The following is a 23,604-nucleotide window of genomic DNA, read 5'->3' as shown; positions in this document are numbered from 1 at the left end:
TTTTGTATGATGTGTGATATTTTGTGTGATTGTCTGCTGTTATTAAATGAGAAACTGAATGTAGGCCTACTATGACTGCCTGGAAGCCAAAATTAACTAATGAATAAAATAATTAAATATCTGTAACAGAGGCTGTCTTTTTCATTTTGTCGAATCCGTCATTCGTTTATATATGTACGGGAATGAATATGTTGAATATACATATCCTGGGCAATTATTTCCAGGGTCAAAAATCCCTATCCAATCCCTATTGTGCTTTACTAACCGAAGAGGGCGCCAGAATACTGGTTAAAAAATGACAGCCTTTCATGTTCATACAGTTGTTCAACGATGATACATTATCATTATTGGACACAACGATCAATCGTTGCAATATTGAACGAATTAAATATTTTATTATATATTATATTATATTGCAATATCACAAAAATGTAATATGATATTACATATTTAGGATTGCAGGGCTTGTCTGGCGTTCTTTTAGTAAAAACTCAATATTAGCAGAGCCCAGCCAGGCGTGTTGTGGCCCCCAGTGTATAACAAATCAAATGAGGGGCCCCAGTTTGTGTGTGCGGCGGCTCCTAGAGCACGGCCCCCTGCGGATCACCAGCCTATGAGCGCGTATTGCGCAACGCAAACAAACTCCATCCAACTTTATTTGCGTGATGACTTATGTGCCGCACTCATCATGTTATGAGGCAAACTGAGGATAACTTACTGCATTCAGACGACGATGGTTGTGGACAAGCGGATCTGGCGGCTGTTTAAGAGCCACTTTCCCCAGACCGTCACGTACTGGTGCGTGTCCTTCAGCTTCGGCCTGTGCATCGCGTTCCTTGGACCCACCGTCGTGGACCTGCAGTGCCAGACGCGGTCCACGCTGGAGGAGATCACCTGGGTGTTCTTGGTGCAGCAGGTCTTCATGCTAGTGGGCATGGCTTTTGCAGGACTCTTTAAGAGAAGGTGAGTTCATGCCATTAAGCCATTTCATTGGGAAGCCATGAGATTAACATAGGTCGGTATTTGGGTGGCATATGGCTCAGGCGGTAGAGCGGGTTGACTGGCAACCGGAACGTTGCTAGTTCGATCCCCGGCTCCCCCTGAGTGTCAAGGTGACTGCTCCTGACGAGCTGCCTGGCGCCTTGCGTGTTTGACACCGCCGTCGGCGCGTGAAAGGGTGTATGAATGGGTGAACGTCAGGCGATTTTGTGTAGCGCTTTGAGTGGCCACTGGTTAGTAAAACGCTTCATTAATACATTCCATTTACAATCTAAACAATAACTAACAGCTTCATAAAGAAAAACTCAAGCTTAAAAAGATTACCAAGATGATGGCATGGCCTACTCTGGGTGCACTCAAACACATTTTTAATCGTGTTTCTTGAACAGGAATTCAATTTTCAAACACTGTTTTTAATGGTGTTTGATATAATTCATGACTCATGATATAATCAGCTATACACGCAGTTTGACTGCCACTACATCAAGGTGACTTTGACCTGAGTAAATCAAAAAGAGAAATCAACAATCCCTATCAAGCTTTTATTTGACATATTATATATAACAAGCATATTCCTTAACCAACGTTTTTACCCTACATCCTTGTCTTTGTTAGATATTTTTTTTAATTAATCCATTTAGTTGCATTATAAGTTCAATATTATAAATAATGGCAAACACCGGGCACAAACAGACAGACATGACTTAGATTGTCTTTATCTGACTGACCGAGCAGCAGTATACATGTAACTCATGTGGTTGGCCAACAAGGAGGAGGACTACACAATATGTGTATTTCTAAAGCTGTGTGCACAGAACCTGTTGTCTGCATCAACAGGTTGCACTGAGAAGTAAATAAAAGTACAATTCATTTTGCAATTGCAAGCTATGTTTCAGGTTGACGTCCTAGAGGTAATTGTAGAAAATAGAGCAGTATTATGTTATTATAGTATAGGGACAATGAGAAAAGACATAGAACGATGGTTATGTTGTTATAACTCTAGTTCTATGATTCTAGGCGTAGCCGTTTAGGCTCCGCCTTATGGGCTTGTCCCGTGCACGCAAAGGCGTGACAATTTTAGCAATGCACCAATCAACGTGGGTACCGCCCACATTCCCCAGGGCACCCTGTATATAAAGCGGCGCACAGCAGAATTCGTCAGGTGGCACCTGAGCAGGTGGGAAACGGCTACGCCTACAATCATAGAACCAGGGTCATAATAACATAACTATCGTTCTATTTTATCACAGGAAATGCAACTCCAACACTGCCTCACTAGGATGACAATATCCCTCGACCAAAAAAGAACTGTCGATTTTCTTTTGAAGGAATGAGGATTGGGTCAAAGCAGTGCATAGGAGCTGTCCTTGTTAAGTAACAAGCAGCTCGGGCCGACAGACAGAGCGGCCAACTCACCGGCACATTAGTAGAAACCAAAGCCATAAGAGCGTCGTCTTAAAAGTCAGAGCATCCAAAGGGGCTTGAGACACCGAAAGGGTCCCTGAGCTTGGGGTGTGGAGAGCCCCCTGAGCTTGGGGTGCGGAGAGCAGCCTGAGCTTGGGGTGCTGAGCTTGTGACGCCCGGGATCCAACCTCTGGTGAGCAAGCCACCGATGTAGCCTGCACAACAAGAGCAGACCTAGGGAAACCACGGGTGGGCAGCTGTCATTACCCCCAACAGGGGCATGACACGATAGGCCTGGTCCCTCTTGCGGCGTCTGAGAACCTTCTCCACATCGTCAGGCCCACATTACTCCTTTCCAACTGTCATGGCTGACAGGCCATGAGAGCGGATTATGTTATTAGCATCCGCAGCGCTCAGTGAGGCACAGACATACTATCTGTCAGACAGATCATGGCTCCGACAGGGCGTGCTCCTCACCCAGGCAACGAAGCACGAGGCGTGCTCGTCGCCTGGTGGAAGCGCTGCCGGGCAGGGGGAGCAGAGGATCTGTGAAGGGGCTATACCTCTTTACCTTCTTTTTTTAGTGTGAAATTGGTGCTTGTAATTTGTGGGCGAAAAAAACTGCATTTGAGACTGGTAGGAGCCGCTTCAAGGCCGTTTGTGCTATAAAAATATCCCAGATATTTATTTTTTATTTGGGAGAAAGTATTCTACAGGTGTGGTCTCATTTTATGACTTCAAAAAACCTGATTTCTGATACGTATGTGTGGATGTGTTTTGCACCGTATTCACTGCACCAATGTGTATGCTTCTCTAAATTTGTGATTTGTAGGATAGAATTTATGCACCTGCATTGAAGAATTTGTGAATGTGTAACTGTTGTGTTTGTGGGAGAGAAAACAAATTTCTCCCAAGTTTGCAACTCCTAAACTCTTTGCATCTTCTCTTCTCAAATTTACTGATACACATGTGTGTCTTTCTATTTTTATTTTCTACAACTACAAATTCCACTGTCGCAGGGGCTCAGTTCAGTTGTTTTGCTCCAATAATACCTTCATAACAGATACAGGATTAAATTGCAGCCAAACTCATGTCTAGTGGTGCTAATGCTAGCCACAAAAATGCTCCTTCACACAACCAGGACAGCATTTTCAGGGGTGATAAGACTGACAAATACACAGTGAGCATTGATTAGGGACTGAGTATAAAACCATGATGTCTCATTACAGACAGACGAGGTTAATGAGAAAAGCCAGGGATGTGGTTAAGATAGCGCGTAGTTATCCTCAATGTGTATTGACTATTTCTGTTGTTGAGTGCAGTGATCATGGGAAGCTGCATATCGGTAGCCTCATAGCATAATTGCCTCAGTCATATTTTAAGGTTCATCTTGTATTTAGCGTCAAAAATGCCCAAGTCAGATAGCTGACCTTATACATTATAGAATGTAAAAAGCACTCTCATTGGCTTAGAATATAGATGAGCCCCAGTAAATAGGCAACGTTAAGAGAGTGGAGTTAGTTTAGATATCACAATTTGGCCAAAATATGACAAATATGACAAAATATGCCATGAGGCTAACAATATTTATGTATGGTATACCCCTTCTGTCCACAAGCATACCCCATATGGATATGTTCAATGGCTGCCACGGGCCAGTGGGAGTGGTGTCTTTATATGAAAGAGGGCCTCAAGAAAATACAAGATTTTGACAGGAAGTGACTCAAAAAGCCACATCAAAGGCTTGTAGCACGAACTGCTAATGAGATTAATAATAATAAATAAATTAATATAGCATTTAGCAATAATCATATGTCTATGAATGTAGTTTACCACCATGGATGCAATAAGATTATTGTGTGTCGAGAGAGGTAAATTGTCTGTTACCTCCACCATGTTCTACAACCTGGTCAGTGACCATGGTGACTACAATAAAAATGCCTGATTGGGTTTTATTCGCAGATTAGAGCTGTCAATAATCGACCTCGGTACAATTAATAATAATTTTGCTTTCTCTGACAAATGTACTTATTGTAAGTAAATTTACTTATAAATGTACTTATTAGAGCTGTTCCAAACGATTATTTTTCAAACGATTAATCTAGCGTTTATATTTTCGATTAGTCAACTCAACGATTCATTTCACGATTAATCGAACGATTATTTTTTCAGTTACGAATTATTTCACATTACTTGATCAATGTAACTGTCAGGATTCTCGTATGGACTGTTGTTTTTGTCTCCCCCTACCTGTTGGAGTGTGATAATTCTGGACTTTGTCTATGTTTGTAGCCATGTGTTGGAGTGTGCCCGGAGTAACACCCATGTCCTTATTTGGGCAACTTCCTGCCTTTGTTTGTTTCCCTCCATTTTCTCTGTTCACCTGTCTCTCATTTGGTATTGATTGGTGGAGTATTTAAACACTGCCCTTTCTGTTCACTTTGTCAGATTGTCGCGGTATGTACTATTTGCTACCTGACTGCCACGTGAGTGAGACTAGCGTGAAGCTCTTTAAAGAGAAGTTATAGTTTACCGGTTTTGAACCCTGCCTGTTTTGGACTAAGTCTTCTGCTGGTTTTGGATCTCTTGCCCGTACCTGTCCGTCTGTATCTGTCTGCCTGCCTGCCTGCCTGTTTACGAACCCTGCCTGTGCCTGGAATCTGATTTGCCTGCTGGACTATTTGGGAATAAATCCTTTCGATCTGCAATTGATTCGTCGTTTCTCACCGCTTCACCCTCACCACTGTCCTCCTGGCCTATATCCTCGTTGCTGCCCTCCCCCTCAAAGTCTGAGCCAAGCAGATTGTCCAGCAAAGATTTGGAGGTGTTCTTTTGCTGGGAACTGGCTGAGTGCTCCTGCTCAATCCTTTTAATATCAATTACAAGAGCCTGAATTTGTACTTGCACCTTCAGAGCATCATCGGGTGACAGGAACTTCAACTCATAAAAGTGGGGATCAAGGGCAGCAGCAATGAAGGCCACATTTTGTCTATCCTCTTTAAAAGCAGACTCAGACTCCCACATTGCCTGCATCTTTTGGTCTGCAGCAATTTGAAAAGAGTTCACAGCAGGAGACTCATGTGGTTTTCTTCGTTGACTTATGTAAACCATTAAGCAGTGGAGGTAAAACAGATATTGTGAAATAGGACTCTCCACTGAGAAAAACAGTGGCCTGTTCGAAAGGCTTGAGGACCTGCTCCTGCTCCTCGAGTAACACCCCTTGCCCACTGCATCTGTCCGTTGACGGATCTCATTGACTTTGCATGGGGCGATCCCGAAATGCATTGTGGGTCCGTTGGTTCCCTCTCTTGCGTTCAGAAGTTGAGAACATTTTAACTTTTCAGGCTGCAATGGATCCGTCGGCAAATACCACTCCCCCATCCGTCAGACACCCCTTCCATCGTACGTTGATGGACGATGCAGTAGGCAAGCTGCGTAAGATCCACTGGTCATTCCTCAGATCCAGGTACTGCTTCCCACCCTGTGTAACTTCTGGGTCCGAAAGTGTTGGGACCACCGGCCACCGTCGTTCCAAAAGGCGACTCACCATGTAGTGCGAACTGTTCCATCTTACAGAGACATCCTGGATCAGGGTATGCTCAGCTGTACCCCACTGTTTTTGTTACTGTTTCAGCTTGCTTCTAGCCAGCTCACTTTTCTTGAAATGCTTCACAAGAAACCCTGCAGCCCCGAGTGTCCTGTCGATCATGGGATTCTTCTCCAAGGCATGGTTGACCACCAACTGAAGCGTATGGTCAGCACAACGATGTGACGCTACCCCATGTTTCTCCTCTAGGATGTGAAGAGCTGCAACAACATCGCCCGCGTTATCATGTACAATCACCAGTGCATTATCCCGAAGGGAGAAATCAAATTTCTCTGCCACTATCTCCACCCAAGAGACAATATTTTCAGCAGTGTGGCGCTCCTCAAGCGGCATTGTAGTTAAGGTGACAACTGCCTCAGTGGCAACACTTGTCCATGAATTGGTAGTTAGTGATAGTTTGGAAGTGCTTTTTTTTTGTTCACTTTTCACTTTTTCCATGGTAGCCAATTACTTTCTCTCCATTAAGTCAGTGAAGTGGCGCTTGGATGGAAGGGTATATCCTGAATGGAAAGTGTTTACCATTTCACAGAAGCCTTCACCTTCAAAAATAGCAAGGGGCCTCATGTCCTTTACAATCATAGAGACGATGCTGCTGAGCAATTTTCCCAAAGTGAAAAGTGTTTTCTTCAAGAAGAGATGTTTTTGCACTATTTTGACTTTAATGAGTAAAATTTGGAGTCTGAGTGGGACCAGAATTATAGTATTTGTATACAGAGTGATCAATAGACAGAGCTTTTGTAAAAAGTTAAGTTTCATTTGTCCGCCATTACTCCTCCCGACACCTGACCACAGCTGAAGTCATTGACAGTAGAAGTGCACTGGAAGCCGACGTTTCTACTGAATGTTAAAGTAAGTAATAATTCATGATTTTTTGTTTCAAATATGCGTATCTGTTGAATTTGTATTTATAACGGATTTTCCAACTTGTATTTTCGTAACATATCTCCCATCTCCGATTTGATATACCCTACAAGAAGAGCCTAATTATGTGCTGGTTATGAAGTATTGGCATTAAACAACAGATTCTCAAGTTATCTGGTAGTTATTCATTCTAAATTATTAGAATACCATGCCTTAAGATCACGTTGCCATCCGTTATGAGATCTATTCGTCAGTGTTTCAGACCAACACGCATAGCAAACGTAGCAGCTAGCAGGCTTACTAAGTAACTAAAGTCTGTTAGCTAACTTCTGTTCAACATTCATGCATGAGTTGCCCATTGATGAGGCATGTATGGACAACTAACCAAAGAATATACCTCTGAACTAACTTAATGTTCACTGTACAGTGTGTGTTAACATCAGCATTTTCCACACTGTTAAAAAGCTAGTCGCTTTTCAACTGTGGCGCACGCCATTGGGGCGAGCCAAGTTCAAATAATTCTAGCCTCAGTTTTAGAAGTTTCTGGTCTTAACTGTCATGAAAGTTCACATTATAACTATACTGGTCTAAATTCCCTGCACAAGCGTCAATTGACTGCATGGGAAGCTTATCTAATGTTAGCCATTAAGTTTGTTCACCATTCCATGCTTGCCCATCAGCACATGTACTTTACTTAGAGAAGAGCGACTGTAATGTGGCGCGCTGGCACCATTAATTATTCCAATTCAATATTTGTGTTAAAATGAGTTTCTAAATTGTTCTCTGATTTTGTTGTGATTTAGGATGGAAAACCACAATGTTGTCAAAAACTATGTGATTTGTCCAACACCCTTTACATTTGAGGCGTTTTTGGAATGTGGTGAGAATTTTTATATTTTCCATATCAAAATAGTTTAATAACAATGCAATGCCTATTGTATGGGGTGTTTTGTTATTTTATTGATGTATTTTCTATAGCTTGTATTATGTATCAAATGGTTTGTCTTCTTTAGTTGCCAAGAATTTTGATCTTCATACAATGAATATCCATGTTTTTGATGACTCAAAGACAGAAGTTGATCAGGATATTAAATAAATATTTGCTGAATCAACCTGATCTTGGTGTCCTGGAAATTGTTATCCCAGACATTATTGAAGATAAAACTGACGGTAATTTGCATATTTATTCACATTAATTACCAACAGTATTCTTTGCATCCGCAATAATAGGGTCTATTGACAGTGGCTGCATGTTGTCAAAGTAGTATTAACATATTAGACCATTGGTATGGTTTTGTACTACAGATTCTTTCAGTTCTGGCTCCCTTGCTGGTGCTGAGGTATCATATGAGTCTGATATTGACAAGAACTCCAGATGAGGAAAAATAAATTGAGGGCAGTCGTCTTAGCCGGGTAGGTTTTCAAGGGGTGTTTGATTAGCACATTTCCATTTCTTAATTGACTATATGTTCCTCTAATATTAACCCCACCCTCCCTCTCCAGATGATTGAGGATATCTTAAAAGGAAACCCAGGAGGCGAGAAGATCATGAATGAACATGCTCGCACAAAATATTTGACAGATGGCAGAAGACGTGACATGGTTAAGATCTTGGTGGCACATATGATAAATAAACATGGGTAGGCTGTTAAAGAAGCAATTTGTAGAATTGATGTACTATATGTTTATTATGATCTGGATTTGTGTGTGTGTGTGTGTGTGTGTGTGTGTGTGTGTGTGTGTGTGTGTGTGTGTGTGTGTGTGTGTGTGTGTGTGTGTGTGTGTGTGTGTAGAACAAGCCCTCCTCGACGGATAAAAGAAGACTATGCCAAAGGGATCATCACCCTTTTCCTATACTTGACAGATCCTTTGAGCAAACTGGGTTATGTATGTGGCCGTTATCTCAAATGTCTTGATTCAGACGAGTGTTGGGTGTACCATGAGTGTTGCATGCATAACATTAGTCCAGCAATATATAACTTACCTGTGTCTGTGATATGTCCACGTTCACGAGCACTGGAGAGGACGCTGGCGCGTTTGGCTGCTGCTTCTCGCTCTGAACATTATTCTGAACATTATTTTGAACATTATTTTACGAGTTCTTTGGTACTGCTTTGCTATTTTTAACACGCTAGCTACCTACTTTTTCGACCAGCCGTCTTGGACACTCTGACTTCTTCTACAGGATCCATCGCCGTAACCTGGTCGAAGGTAAACCCGGTGGGGTTCCACCTGTACCGGTACAGTTGCGTTGGCCCTCACTCTGGCCAGGACCGGCCAAACGCCTCCTTCCACTGAAATCATCACCACACTTAAGAATTCTCGACTTCTTCTCCGTCCCTGTTACATTCACAGAGGCTCCCACCGTAACTTTATGTACAGTTCCACTGCCATAAACACAGTTCACACACCGGCTCCCCCTCTTCCTCACTTTTCTTCAAAAACTGCAATATGTACAAAACTCTGCTGCCCGACTGCTTACTCACTCCCCCTCCAGAGAACACATAACTCCCATCCCCCGTCAACTTCATTGACTTCCAATAAAAAAACTCATCAATTTCAAGATCCTCCTCACCACCTACAAAGCGCTAAACAACTTTACACCCTCATACATAAGAGATCTCCTCCATCGCCACTCCCCCACTCGCCGCCTACACTCCGCTGATGCCAACCTTCTCACCTCCATCACCAAGACCAAGTATCGCACCCTGGGGGACAGAGCCTTCGCCATCGCCGCCCCCTACCCTCTGGAACTCCCTCCCTCTGGCCATCCGAAACTCTGCTACACTCTGTTCATTTAAAAGTCAACTTAAAACCTATCTCTTCAGGACCACCTACAACAATTTACTAATCATCCTCTGCCATCTCCCACCCTATCCCGCTCTCTTAATGTGTTGCCTATTGTTCTGGTGTTGTCTATTTTTTCCTTTTGTTTGAGTGTCTACTGTCTTATTTGTAAAGCGTCTTTGAGTATTTAGAAAGCGCTATAAAAAACTGATTTATTATTATTTATTATAGGAGCATTATTACAATGCAGAAAATGGAAGTGGATACCTGGCCTGGAAAATAAAAAAACACTTCAGAAGGAAGCATCAGAGAGACGACCTAAGCGCTCACGGCAATCACAAACAGGTGCAGTTTTTGATATTGGTCACTGCTTGTATTAGCTTGACCCCAGTATAATTTTGGGCTCAAATTAACACACAGTATGTAGTTGGGTTTTATTTGTTAGAATTTTGACCTGTTTTCTTGTTCATTTTTCCAAAATGCAAATTGTTGTAATATCCTTTGAAGTAAGGCAAACGTTTTTGACTCTGTACATACTTATGATCGTGTGTGGTCATCCTGGCCTGTAGTTTTGTGAATACTTTGTTCTTCAGAAAGAAAAGCCTTACCATGTAACACTCATGTTATCTACAATCATTTTAGGTGGACCAAGAGCTGACAGAGATCCTTTTGAAGAGGCTGTCTGGTTGAATGATGAACGTCAGTGTCAGGAATCTATTGCCCTGAAGCACACCGCTGATGAGGCAGTGGTAAAGGAAAAGATAAGATGAACTCTGATCTACCGTCAGAAGGTTTTGCATGACCCTGACAGGTCATCTGATATTTTAGCCATTTTTCCACGGTTCCATGGACATACCGGGCCTGGTATGTCAACCTTATTTTTTTACATACTAATGTGAAATCGGAAGGTGATTTTGTGTTGTAGTTAATGTGTCGGGTAAAAGAAATCCTCTCTACTTTGTGATTGTGTAGATCGATCAAGATTTTACTTATTTTTGGAGAGTCAACTTCTGCAAAGCTGTTGGAGAAGTGGTCTACCAAAATAAACCAAAGGTCATCGCACAGAACCGTGACCTCGCACAGACTTGGGAGGTACAAGATCTCATCCAGGAGGTCTTCAAACTGAAACCTAAAAATGCATATTTTATTTTGTTGTCTGTGCCTCCAGGTTGGGACAGTGACATGTATTCTCTTCTCCTGCTGGTTCACCTTTTGCCACCCTCCAGGCAAGGTTGCAAGCAACACTTTCAATTAGTTCATGGTCTTTTCTCAGGAAAGTGTCTCCAGTTTAAATGTGCTCATAGAGGTTGTTCTCATGTTTATCAAAGTTTTTCTAGATTACGGAAGCATCTAATCAAGTGTTGTGCCAATGACAATTTATGTTTAGATGATAGTCAATGTTCCACCAACAATTCAATTTCATTGCGGGATACAGATGTTTTGCCCACTCAGAATTTGCTATGTGACACTGTACTGCAAAAAATAAACATAGTTAACAGCTGTGCAACGCTGCTTGTAGAACCTTTAAGTTGCTGGGGCTGCAGAGGCAATTATTAACTATGTTGTTAGTGCTGTACAAGAGGTGCTCACAGACACACATAGTCACACTCAAGAAGCTCTAAAAAAATAGTCTGAGAGAAGAGATGAATAGACCTCTGAAGAACAAGTTCCGCCTCTGAGGCTCCCGGTTCCCTCGGTCAAATGTCTATGGGAAATAACATGGCGTATATGAATGATTGTACATAACAAACTCTGTAGGTGGAGAAGAAGTAAAAGCTGAAGGAAACTAGATGGAAAAAGTGTGTACTTCAAAACGTGATGCAGCTTTTAATTCTTCGCCACCTACAAAGTTTGTTACGTACGATTATTAAAAAACGCCATGTTATTTCCCATAGACATTTGACCGAGGGATCCGGAGCCTCAGAGGCGAGACTTATTCTTCAGAGGTCTATTTATCTCTTCTCTGTTTTCATCTTCTCATCTGTTTCCCTTCTTTTTTTTGTCTTCTTTTCTCAGTCTTATGTCTTTGCAACCTCTTCATTACTCATTTTATTTGTTTTATTGTATTATTTTATTTTATGTTTATTGTTTTCATTGTATTATATATTGTTTCTGTATTATTTATTGTTTTTGTAATCACAAGTGAATTCACTGCAATAATGAAAAGAAGTGCCTGAGAAATAAAGTGAGACATGGGTATACATTGTGTAAATTATTTCAGTTAATTGTTAATCTTGAAACAGAAGAAATGCATAATTATAAAAAATAACTCTGAAAAGAGTTGATAAATGACTCTGAACTGAGTAGAATAGTGCTAGAGCAGTGGTTCCCAAACTTTTCACAGCCACGTACCCCTTTAGACATCTGACCTCCAGCCATGTACCCCCTACTACCGCACACACAAAAAACCTGTCTGTAAGTCCCCCCACCACCATCACCACGCGCACGCACGCACGCACGCACGCACGCACGCACGCACGCACGCACGCACGCACGCACACACACACACACACATCTATACATTTCTATATTATTTTATTTTTCACCAAATGGATCAATTCTTACCAGCATTTTTAGTGTGCAACACCAGTTCACTTTTGAAAAAAGTAATCTACCAAACATTTCTACATTTCTAGAACATATTCAATTATAAACCGCTTGAAACTAAATTACAAACTCACCGCAGCTTTAATGAGAAGGGTGTGCAGGAGAGGATGCGCATAGGTCTGCAATATCTGGCTGAATTTGAGAAAGTCTGAGTCTTAAATTGTTCTCCACACAAAGTCTTGCTCTGTATTTTGTTTTCATACTTGTCAGAGCTGAGAATCCACTCTCACACATGTACGTGGTGGCAAAGGGCATCAAAGTCTTAACAGCGCGTTTGGCCAGCACGGGGTATTCTGTGCACAGTCCGATCCAGAAATCCGACAGTGGCTTCTGATTAAATTCCATTTTCAGGGAACCATCTGTTGTGATCTCAATGAGACTTTCCTGTTCAGATGTTGATAAGAAAGCAGGCACATCTGTAAACGGATGACGTATCCAACTGTCTGAGCTGTCAGATTCGGGGAAATACCTGCGCAGCTGTGCAGCCAGCTCAAGGAGGTGCGCGGTTATCTCGTGTTTCATGCTGTCTGTCAGGCAGAGTTCATTTGCACATAAAAATTCATGCAACGTGGGAAAGACCTCTGTGTTGTTGTTCTCCGTGCAGTTTAACCAGAGGTTCAACTTTTTTATCATGGCTTCAATTTTATCTCGCACGTTGAATATGGTTGCTGAAACCCCTTGTAATCCAAGATTAAGTTCGTTCAGACGAGAAAAAATATCGGACAGATAACCCAGGCGTGTAAGAAACTTTTCATCGTGCAGATGCTCAGACAAATGAAAGTTGTGATCACTGAAGAAAATCTTAAGTTCATCTTTGAGTTCAAAGAAACGTGTTAATACTTTGCCTCTTGATAACCAGCGCACCTCTGTATGAAGTAGCAACGTCTCATGATCGCTGCCCATTTCACTGCATAATGCAGAAAAAATGCGAGAGTTCAGGGGCCTGGCCTTCACAAAGTTCACCATTTTCACTGTTGTGTCCAAAACATTTTTCAGACTGGCAGACATTCCCTTGACAGCAAGAGCCTCTCGGTGGATGCTGCAGTGAATCCAAGTGGCATCAGGAGCAACCGCTTGCACGCGCGTTACTACTCCGCTGTGTCTCCCGGACATGGCCCGTGCGCCATCGGTACAGATACCAACACATTGTGTCCACATAAGTCCGTTTGATGTCACAAAGGTGTCCAGCATTTTGAAAATGTCCTCTCCAGTTGCCCTTTTTTCCAGAGATTTGCAGAAAAGCATGTCCTCCTTAATTGTCCCTTCATGAATGTATCGCACATATACCAGGACATGTGCCAGGCCGGCTACATCTGTCGACTCATCCAGCTGTAGCGCATAAAATTCACTGGCTCGTACACGACGTAGTAGTTGTTTTAACACGTCCTCGGCCATGTCACTGATTCTCCGAGAAACAGTGTTATTGGATGAAGGCATGGTCTGTATAGTTTTTTTGGCTTTTTCCCCCAGCATCGTCCCGACCATATCCATGGCAGCAGGGACAATTAAGTCCTCGACAATAGTGTGTGGTTTGCCAGTTTTAGCCACTCTGTAACTCACCATGTAAGATGCTTGTAGCCCGCTCCTATTAACGGTATCTGTCTCCCGTATGCAAGTCTTACTGGTAGAAAGTCCTCTCAATTCTCGCTCAAAAAACTCCCGTGGCTTATTTCTCAAATTAGCATGTTTTGTTTCTAAATGTCTGCGCAACAGTGACGGTTTCATTGAGTTGTGAGACAGTACTTTTGCACATATAACACACTGTGGCCGAGTAAATCCACCAGTATTAATCTTAGTGAACCCCAAAGCAATATAGTTTATCATATTTTCGCCTTTTTGACGAGGTTGTTCCTTTGCCCGTCGCTGCATGCTTTCCCGCATCAGGAGGCTCTGCATCGGACTCCTCACCACTGTCCGTGGCTATGCTCTCAGCGTGACCAGCCACAGGTGCATCGCTAGCATCCCGGTCAAAGGTAGACGACGTTGAAGGTGACGAATAATGTGGGTTGTTGTCGCTGGAAAGTGCACCTTCGACTGTTAGCTGACTGGTGGCAGCAGTGGATGTCCCTCTGGAAGGGCAATTTATCCTTTTTAGCCATTTATCCATTTACGGCGGTTAGCCGGGCGGCGGGCAACGTGTTTGTTTCGGCAGTGCAATTAATTCACTGACCACCATAGGGTAGCCTATACATGTCTATGCATGACAGTGAGTGAACAGGCGCTTATTAATCCGCCGGTTTAAACATGTAATGACGCTCTTTACAAACCATGTTTTTTATTTTTTTTCTTTTGCATTTTTTCGCGTACCCCCTGTGTCACGTGGCGTACCCCTGGGGGTACGCGTACCACAGTTTGGGAACCACTGTGCTAGAGTTACAACAGTGGAGGGAGGTGGACAAAAGTTACCACAGTTACCAACATGGATGATGTGTGGTAGTAAGTCGATGAACGAATCAACTACCTTTTTTAGCAGTATTCATAAATGTAGGTGGGATGGGCAATGGGTGAGTGATTAACATGAGATTAACATGAATTGTTTCATCCTCCCCCAGACTGGACTTCTCTCTGTGTGCTCTCTTCTGGAGCACCCTCCTAATCTCCGTGGCGTTTTCCCTTATCCCGCTCTGTTACAACCTGGCGCTGGTGGCCATCGTCATGGTGATAGCTGGCATGGCAATGGGGGTCGTTGAAACCATCACAAACCTGCAGCTGGTGAAGATCTACCAGAAGGACTCAGCCATATTCCTACAGGTGAGTAGAGAGTGTGTGTCTATTGTATCCATCAGAGTTGAACCGCCAGGGCTGTGTTGGTCGGGTCACCCATGGCAGAGTGGTCTCAGGGGAGGGGCCAGACTAAGAATGGTTCACCAAGACCCCATGGAAAATCATGAAAGAGGTGGAGAGACCCTGCCCGGAGGAAGCCAAGGCCCCCATCTGGAGCCAGGCAGAGACGGAGGGCTTGTCGGCGAGCGCCTGGTGGCCGGGTTTATCACGGAGCCCGGCCAAGCACAGCCTGAAATAGCGACGTGGCATCCCCCCCCCCCCACCCCCTCTTCGTCCTGTGGGCCCACCATCTGTAGGAAGACCCACTGGGCTCAGATGCGCTGCCACATGGGTGGCAGTGAAGGTCAAGGGTCTCGACGGACCAGACCCGAGCAGCAGAAGCTGGCTCTGGGGACGTGGAACCTCACCTCACTGTGGGGAAAGGAACCAGAGCTTGTAAGGGAGATGGAGCGCTACAAATTAGATCTGGAGGGGCTTACCACTATACACATTTTCCGCTCTGGTACCGTACTCCTGGATAGGAGTTGGACTCTATTCTTCTCCAGAGATGCCCAGGGCATGAGACGCCGGGCGGGTGTGGGGATACTCATAAAGCCCCGGCTGAGTCCTGCGGTGTTGGAGTTTATCCCGGTGGACGAGAGGGTCGCCTCCATATACCTAAGGGTGTTGGTGGGGAAAACTCTAACTGTTGTTTGTGCATAAGCACCAAAAGGCAGCTCAGAGGATTCTGCCTTCTTGGAGACCCTGAATGGGGCTCCAGTAGGGGAATCCTTAGTTCTGCTGTGAGAATTCAACGCCCACTTGGGCAATGATAGACATCTGGAGAGACGTGGTGGGGAGGAACGGCCTCCCTGATCTAAGCCAAAGCAGTCATCTGTTGTTAAACTTCTGTGCTAGTCATGGACTATCTATAACAAACACCATGTTCCAACATAAGGATGCTCATAAGTGTACAACTGCCCTTGTTGGTGAGTTGGATGAGGGAATGGGGGAAGACTCTGGACAGACCTGGTCAGCGTCAACGTCTGTAGGTGGCCCCCCGTCCTAGAGATCTTCAACTCACACCTCAGTGAGAGTATGACATGATGTCGGATTTGTATATATATACATAGTATATATTCATCAATGTGTGAAATGTTGCACTACTTTGGTTCATAGGAAGTGAAACCAAGCAGGCTGTTCGCTTAACAAAAGCAGGATTAATCATCCCCATGCAAAGTTTAGCCAAAGACGACCCAGCGGACATGTATATACACTCTCCGGGCTGCTACTTCAGCCTGCTTGCTCAGAGCCCGTCGTACAGAACTCAGTGCTTGACTTGATGGACAGAGGCAATATGGAGAAATGTTTTTTCATAGTAGGGAACCAGAGGTAAACTTTTATTCTGTCAAAGTTTGAAGCTCCGCCTGAATGGGAATTTTCATACACATACGCTATCTAGGTAGAGGTTGAGGTTTCTAGGTTCCCAGAGATTCTCTCTATTCTTTGACCTGTCAAGCATTCTGTGGTGACACCAAGTCATGATGTTATGCCCAACCACAAGGCCTCAATGAATTCCCAGGCTTTTTAAGGGGATGGTACTGCATTTTAGTGATGGAAGATGGAAGAATATATTCCATTCCAATACATAACCCACTTGCTGCAACAGAGTCAATCACTCCAAACAGTCGATGTATCTCCTGTGTTGATCATGCTCGTCTCCTTCTGCTCTTCTAACAAGATCTCCACCTACCTGACCTCATTTCTAATCTGAAATCATCATTGGAAAGAGAGGTGCCGGGACATCCCAGCATGCTTTGCAGGGAACGGTATCTGTTTTACGTGGCATTGGTTTAGTGGTGAGGGAAGAGAGGGAGAAGGAGGGACATGCTACACAGGGATACGTGTTTCCCTTACCTGTTATATGATATGGCTTTGTCAAATTTGTTATTAACCAAATTCATATTCATTTTCTTTGTCATTTTGTTATTCTTCTCGCTCCGGGGACGGTTAACAGGCGTGCACTGCTCATTGGGAGTAACAGAAACTGCATTAGGACAGAACAGCGGTAGAAGAATGCTAAAATTCACAACCCTCTCTCAGCCTACCACCTACAGCTGATGACTTTGCCATGCCCCTTTGTCATATCATATCAAAAACAATGTCATATAACATATTCAATTCTAATGTATTATGATACACTAACCCTATCACATGTTACATCACGATAATATAACATTATCACCAATCCCTCCCTCCATAGTTTCTGCACTTCTTCATTGGCCTGGGCGCCCTGGTGGTCCCCCTGATGGTCGACCCCTTCCTGTCTGAGGGCTGCTTCCTGGGCCAGAACCTGACCTCCAACGGCACCGCCGTGGCCCCCAGCCCCTACCACCCCTACGTCATCCTGGAGCGAGAGACGGCCTGGCGACAAAACAGCTCCCTGCAGCCGCCCCCCGCCGAGCGAGCGACCGCCAGCCGCAGCGGCCTGGCCTTCTGGGTCATGGCTCTGGTCAACGTAAGGCAAAGGGCTCAGGAAGGAGGGATCAGCGGACACATCTACATGTGTCATTTGTCAGAAGAAAGAGAAACAATGTGTCTCTGTCGGTACAGTAAGGATGTTCATTGAACCAAGGGCAAAGCACTAACACTCACTAGGTTAAAACATTCCCCGTATACAACGAAGAAACATAGTATAAGATGCTACACAATGCTAACTACTTTTTTAAGTGCAAGGACGTACAACATACAATAAGTGCGTACATTAAGTGCCAGGACGTACAACACTCATCACTTAATCACTTAGGTGCATTAAGTGATGAGAGGGGTGTGGGGTGTGTAAGGGCGGAGGCTATGCAGAGTCTAGGTGAACTCTGACTCACATTATAAATACAACTTTATTTAGATTACATACTTTTTGTTTGTAAATTAGTCTCCCGCTAGTCTCCTTTTTTCATGACTTCTAAGGTTACGATTCAAAAGTACTGTGAGAAAGGCAGAGGGTCTGAGAGGGATAGAGGAAGTGAGTTTGATGTGTGCCCTTAGACTTCAAGGAAGAATATATCAAATATTGAGATACATTGTGTGTGTGTGTGTGTGTGTGTGTGTGTGTGTGTGTGTGTGGGTGCGTGTGGGTGTGGGTGGGTGTGTGTTTGTGTGCATCCAGCTGCCTGTCCCGCTAGTAGTGTTCATTTTGATGTACAAAAAGCGCTTGCTGCCTTGCTCAAGGACCGGCACTCATCTTCTGGACAGACGAGAGCCTCAGGAGCCTGAGTCCTTCTCTTCCAAGAGTCCACCGGAGGAACAACAGCACGGTGAGACCTGCTTATATATATATTTATATATGTATATATACATGTATGTATTATGTATTTATTCATGCATCCTTTTAAGTGTCCTTTTCCTAGAGGTGTTCCCACCTGTGTTGGTCCCGAGATGAAGTGCCTGTGAAAGGGGTCTATTTTAAAGATGCGTACCACCCCTTGTCCCCCAGGTCCTGTTGGGGTGTTCAGGTGCTTCAACGTCAGCAAACTGAGGGACAGGCCCCCCTTTTTCTTCCAGCTGCATGTCCTGGCAGGAGCCGTCCTCTTCTGCACTGACGGCATTATAGTGAGCACAGACACACACACACACACACACCTGCATTTGTATGTATTACAACATTTAAGTTGGGATGCTTATGAATGATACCATAGTAGACTGCTAACGGCTAAGGGTCTTTTGCCTGTTACATTTCTTACATGGCATAAATTAATTTGATTGATTTGATGAAGAAAACCAAGAGGAAGTGTGCGTTTGCAGGTTTTATGTGAAGAAGAGTATGTGAAAGAATATTTTACATTTGCCCTTTAATTTCAAGGATACACGTGAAAGCGTTGCACCCTTGATTATCACTCTGTTACTCTGCTGTTCCTCCCAGAATGCATAGGGTTACCTGAAGGTAAATTCAGGTTAGGGAATTAAAAAGAACAACTGAGCTTATAAAAGTCAACATCAGTTGATTCTTCATGCATGCACACACACACACACACACACACACAAAACACGGTGATTTCAATCACTGTGTGTATGTGAATGTGTGCAGGGCGCCTACACTGCCTTTGTCTTCACGTACGCCGAGACCTCCCCGCTGAAGATGAGTCATCATGATGCCAGCTCGCTGACCAGTTTGTTCTGGGCCTCGGTGACCGTTGGCCGGCTGGCCTTTGTCTACCTGTCCTACCGCTTCCCTGCTGTGCACCTCATCCTGTTGAGCCTGGTAGGAGAAACACACGATGAAGCACAATAAAGTGATGAGTGAAAGGACGGTTCATATCAAGGTGTTTCTGTAGAACAGGCCGCTGCTATGTATGACAGACCGCTGCTATGGGTGTTGTCGAAAGGCTGTAGGGCCGTGAAGAACACTGTAACCAACTGTAGAATCAAATGCATTATTTATTTTAGTGGAGCAATATATACAGGGCCCTATTTTAACGGTCTGAAACGCAAGTGAAAAGCGCCAAGCGAAAGTAGCTTTGTGGGCGGTTCTATGGCGATGTCGCTATTTTACCGGCGCAAAAAATTACTCTTGCGCCCGGCGCAAATCTAAAAAGGGTTGGTCTGAAGTAGCCTAATTACCCGTAGGTGTGGTTTGGGCATAACGTGCAATAAACCAATGAGAGTGCCAGCTCCCATCCCCTTTAAGAGCCATGAGCGCATTTGAATCTGACGAGTTGATATTTTGACAGCGCGTCTGCAGTCTCCGATGAGACAGATGCACATGAAGTTCAAACTTCAAATAGCTCAGTTTATGGCCAAATAATACGGCTTAATTAACACATGGAATAAGGTTTTCTTCCACAACTTCAGAAATACTGAGTCCTCAAATAAATTTCGGCAAAGAAAACTTATATGATATTACATATGATATGCAGTAACTGTGGTTCTATTTAATGATATACGCTATACATTATAAACATTGTTTCTTATCAGTATTGTATGCATTATCGTTATCCACTTGTGTTCCTAATATGCATGTGTCCCCCCGTTAATATTGCCATGGACTGTATTATGCGTTACGTGTTTAGTTTGCGTGTGTTTAAACAGGTGGATGTACACACGCCCGCCCGCATTCATTAATTATTTTACACATACACACACGCGCGCCCGCATTCATTCATTCTTTTTAACACTCACTCGCAGTAAAACAATGTTTTCTCACGATCAAATACTCATCAATCCTAAAAGTTGTACACGATGTCTGTGTCAACAAAATATGTGTTTGCTGTATGGTGTTTGCAGATGCATTGATTTAAAAGTACAACTTATGACCGCTGTATCAGCTGTTCTTTCCCAAATAATTTACCAAGAATGTGTGGCTAGGTAGATGAGAGAAGCAAAGTGTAAGCGCGAGGTGCACAAGCAATATTATGCATGCGCCCTTAAAATAGCATCTGAACAACGCGCCACTGACTTTAAACCAGGTATGTCCTGGTTTGTGGCGCAAGTGGTTTCTGAAACTGCAAAATAGCACCAGGGAACGTTTGCGCCAGAACACGCCTCCTCCTTACGCCGAACCGCACCTTGGGGCGCAAGGTCATTCCCTGATCTACCGACGCATGGCGCAGGAGGGAAAAGAACGCTCTGCGCCAGTTGCAAACTAGCAACGACACATGCGCCAGTGAATAAGCCGGATGCAAGATAGGGCCCATACAGTTTATATATATATATATATATATATATATATATATATACACATATATATTATTTTAGCAATAACATTATGTTTTTTTGTTATATTTTGTCAAATGATTGATTTCTTAGCTGTGTAATATGCGGGACAATTTGCAGCGATTTTGAGCTTCTTAAAATACTGAAAGTGTTTAAACACACACAAACACACACACACACACACACACACACACACACACACACACACAAACACAAACGTTTAAATAAAGTCGGAGGACGCATGGGATGAGCTGATAAAGCTGAGGCCTGAGCTGCAAGTGGAGAGCATTTGAAGCAGTCGTGAGGTCAAGCGAATGCCTTTGTGGTGAAACCTTGTGTCTGTGCAGCCTGTGAGACACACTCAAAATCATTTCATTCTATCAATCGGTTTGACAAGGGTCCCGATTGTGCTGTCATTGTTTTCATTTAGAACTGGGTGTATGTATGTGTATGCATCCGTGTAAGTGCTCATGTGCGCATGTGTATGTGTGTGTATGTGCGTGGTGTGTGTGTGTGTGTGCGTGTGTGCTGCAGCTGGGTGTTGTGATAGTGCAGTCTCTGTTGCTGATCTTCTACTACAGCAGTGTTTTCCTCTTCGTCGGCACGTGTTTGCTCGGCCTCTGCATCAGCAGTGTGTTCCCCTGCATTCTGGCCTACACCGAGGAGTTACTGGACTATAAAGGTACACACCCAGACAGGCAAGACGTGCTGTCAACTTCATGGGTTGAACAAAGTTCACCTACTGTCCCTCGGTTCTGTGTGTTTTACAGGGTGTGCTGCAACCGTGCTGGTGACCAGCGCTGGCACTGGAGAGATGGTCTTACAGGTTATAGTGGGCTCGGTATGTAACAAATACACTATGGAGTTGGGTGTGTGTGTGTGTGTGTGTGTGTGTGTGTGTGTGTGTGTGTGTGTGTGTGAATATAAAAACAATGGGACACAGCCTTCCCATTGAAACCTATAAGGAAGGCTGTATATCTTTCGGTTGTACCGTGCCAGGGCTGCATCTGCACCAGTATTCTATGAAATACTCATGTGAACACTACAGTGTGTAGCGTTCCCTGGCAAACTACTGGTATGTGTCCCAAAAAAACGCATGTTCTTTTTAATCAATGTCAATGTTAACAGCTGCAGCATAGCCTTGTGAACAAGACAAGATCTCTAGATTGGCATAAGTGTTGTATGCAATATCGATGGTCAATGATTTTGTTGTGCAAAGGGCCTGTTAGGGAGTGCAAAAATCTACAGGAGAAAGGCTTGTTCACCTGTTCTGCAGCTAGCCAATCCTTGTTCAGAGATGAGCAAATGGGAAATCTAATATTACCATTACACCTTACAACAAGTCCAACTTTAATCACGTCTATGTCAGCAATATATGTCAATAAAAAAACAATAAAATTGAAAGAAGGATAGTGCCCAACTCTATTACCAGTCTACCTGTAAGTATTTCTTAGTCGGATCCTCTTGCCCTTACATGCTCCATAAATAAGCTACAACATCATATTAGGAGGGTGACCCAATGTTTTATTTTGACTCGATCCGCAGTAGCAAATAGCAGTAGTAGAATGACCAAAACATGATTGAACATGTCTGCGTCATGACGAGTAACACGTTGAGCGGACTGCACCAGCATAGCCCTCACGGTGATGAGGACTGGAAGGAAACCACTGGTCAGCCTCCAGGGACAGAAACACAACCCTTTTACAGCCATGTAAAAAGAAACATAAAAGATTAACTGTATCAGAATGACAGAGAAGGAAGCACATAGTACAGTAGCTCCTCGTTACGGCGGTTGTGTAAGACGTTGGGTGTGTAGTGACTGACTGTGCACCTCTACCTCAATGATGGTTTTACATTTAATGCTCGCAACAGCAGCCGGAACAGAAACATTTTATTAACTGGGAACAGCAGTTATATATTGTCACGCTAAATGGCTTCATGTCATTCGGTCTGCAGCTAGTTTGCTGCTGGGTTTGCTGGTCAGACTTTGTGGAGTGTGTACTGCACACATGAGACTGCATACTGAATGTTGATTTATGTGTGTTTGAGGTACCAGTGTGTCCCTGTTACCTTTTGTATGACCCTTTTGTCTGGTACCATGTAGGGGATACAGCATCGGGGCAGCTACGCCTTCCTGCTGTCTAACATCATCGTAGCTATCCTGGCCTTTGGCATTTTTCTAGTGCTCCTCTTCGCGCATCATCTCCACATCAAATCTCAGAAAGGTACTGTAGTCCCCTGCCTTGTAGACACCATATGACACATGTATACATGGTTTACGTCTACTAAGCTAGAAAAATCAAGTCCAAGCCAGGGGGAGTATTCGCACCACGAAGAACACCCCTCAATTGGTGCGTGAAACAGCTGTTTGCGCTCAAACTTTCTTGCGTAATAGTGTGACAACAGTGTGCAGTTTTGAAGTGTTCGACTAATCGCAACAGAAATTGCGATTGGTTGAAATTGGTTTTGCAAAAATGAACAGTGCAAGAATAATAAGGGGTATTTCTGACATACACGCATGTAACCCTATGCTAGTAGTACCCCCAAATGCAATTATTAACCCTAAAAAAGCATGATATTGGATATTTAACACTTTCATTCAGCACTAGTCTCACAAATCAGAGTTTGGGAGTTTTCGGGTGTGATGGATACAGGAGAGGCTAAACTTTGTATAGAACCTTCCCTGCACCAATGTTTCCTGGAGATGAATGATAGTGTTGTCACTGAGAGTCTTGAAGGTCCACTTGGGTTCTCCTCACAGAGCCGTCCAAAGACGTCGCCGCGAAAGACATTCAGAGGTCAGGAGGCCCCTGACACCCAAGTTCTCAAAAGACAAAACACATGGGTTATGTTTGTTATTTTCCATG

The 23,604-nt window shown here is 43.7% G+C and overlaps 1 protein-coding gene across 1 annotated transcript; it reads left to right on the top strand.

Moving 5' to 3' along the window:
• Nucleotides 1-733: 733 nt before the first annotated feature.
• Nucleotides 734-23,551, top strand: mfsd4aa (major facilitator superfamily domain containing 4Aa; the record flags this gene model as incomplete). The annotated part of the gene is made up of 10 exons (XM_079742446.1): nucleotides 734-963; nucleotides 14,818-15,016; nucleotides 17,292-17,546; nucleotides 18,195-18,342; nucleotides 18,522-18,637; nucleotides 19,113-19,286; nucleotides 21,272-21,419; nucleotides 21,508-21,578; nucleotides 22,842-22,962; nucleotides 23,499-23,551. The coding sequence occupies 10 exons, from the start codon at nucleotides 734-736 to the stop codon at nucleotides 23,549-23,551; spliced, it is 1,515 nt and encodes a 504-aa protein (XP_079598572.1).
• Nucleotides 23,552-23,604: the final 53 nt, after the last annotated feature.

Source organism: Pollachius pollachius (assembly GCF_949987615.1).
Source record: "Pollachius pollachius genome assembly, chromosome: 8".
NCBI classification, from domain to species: Eukaryota; Metazoa; Chordata; class Actinopteri; order Gadiformes; family Gadidae; genus Pollachius; species Pollachius pollachius.
The sequence above is the reverse complement of the archived record's forward strand: the minus strand, read 5'-3'. Positions and strand labels throughout refer to the sequence as shown.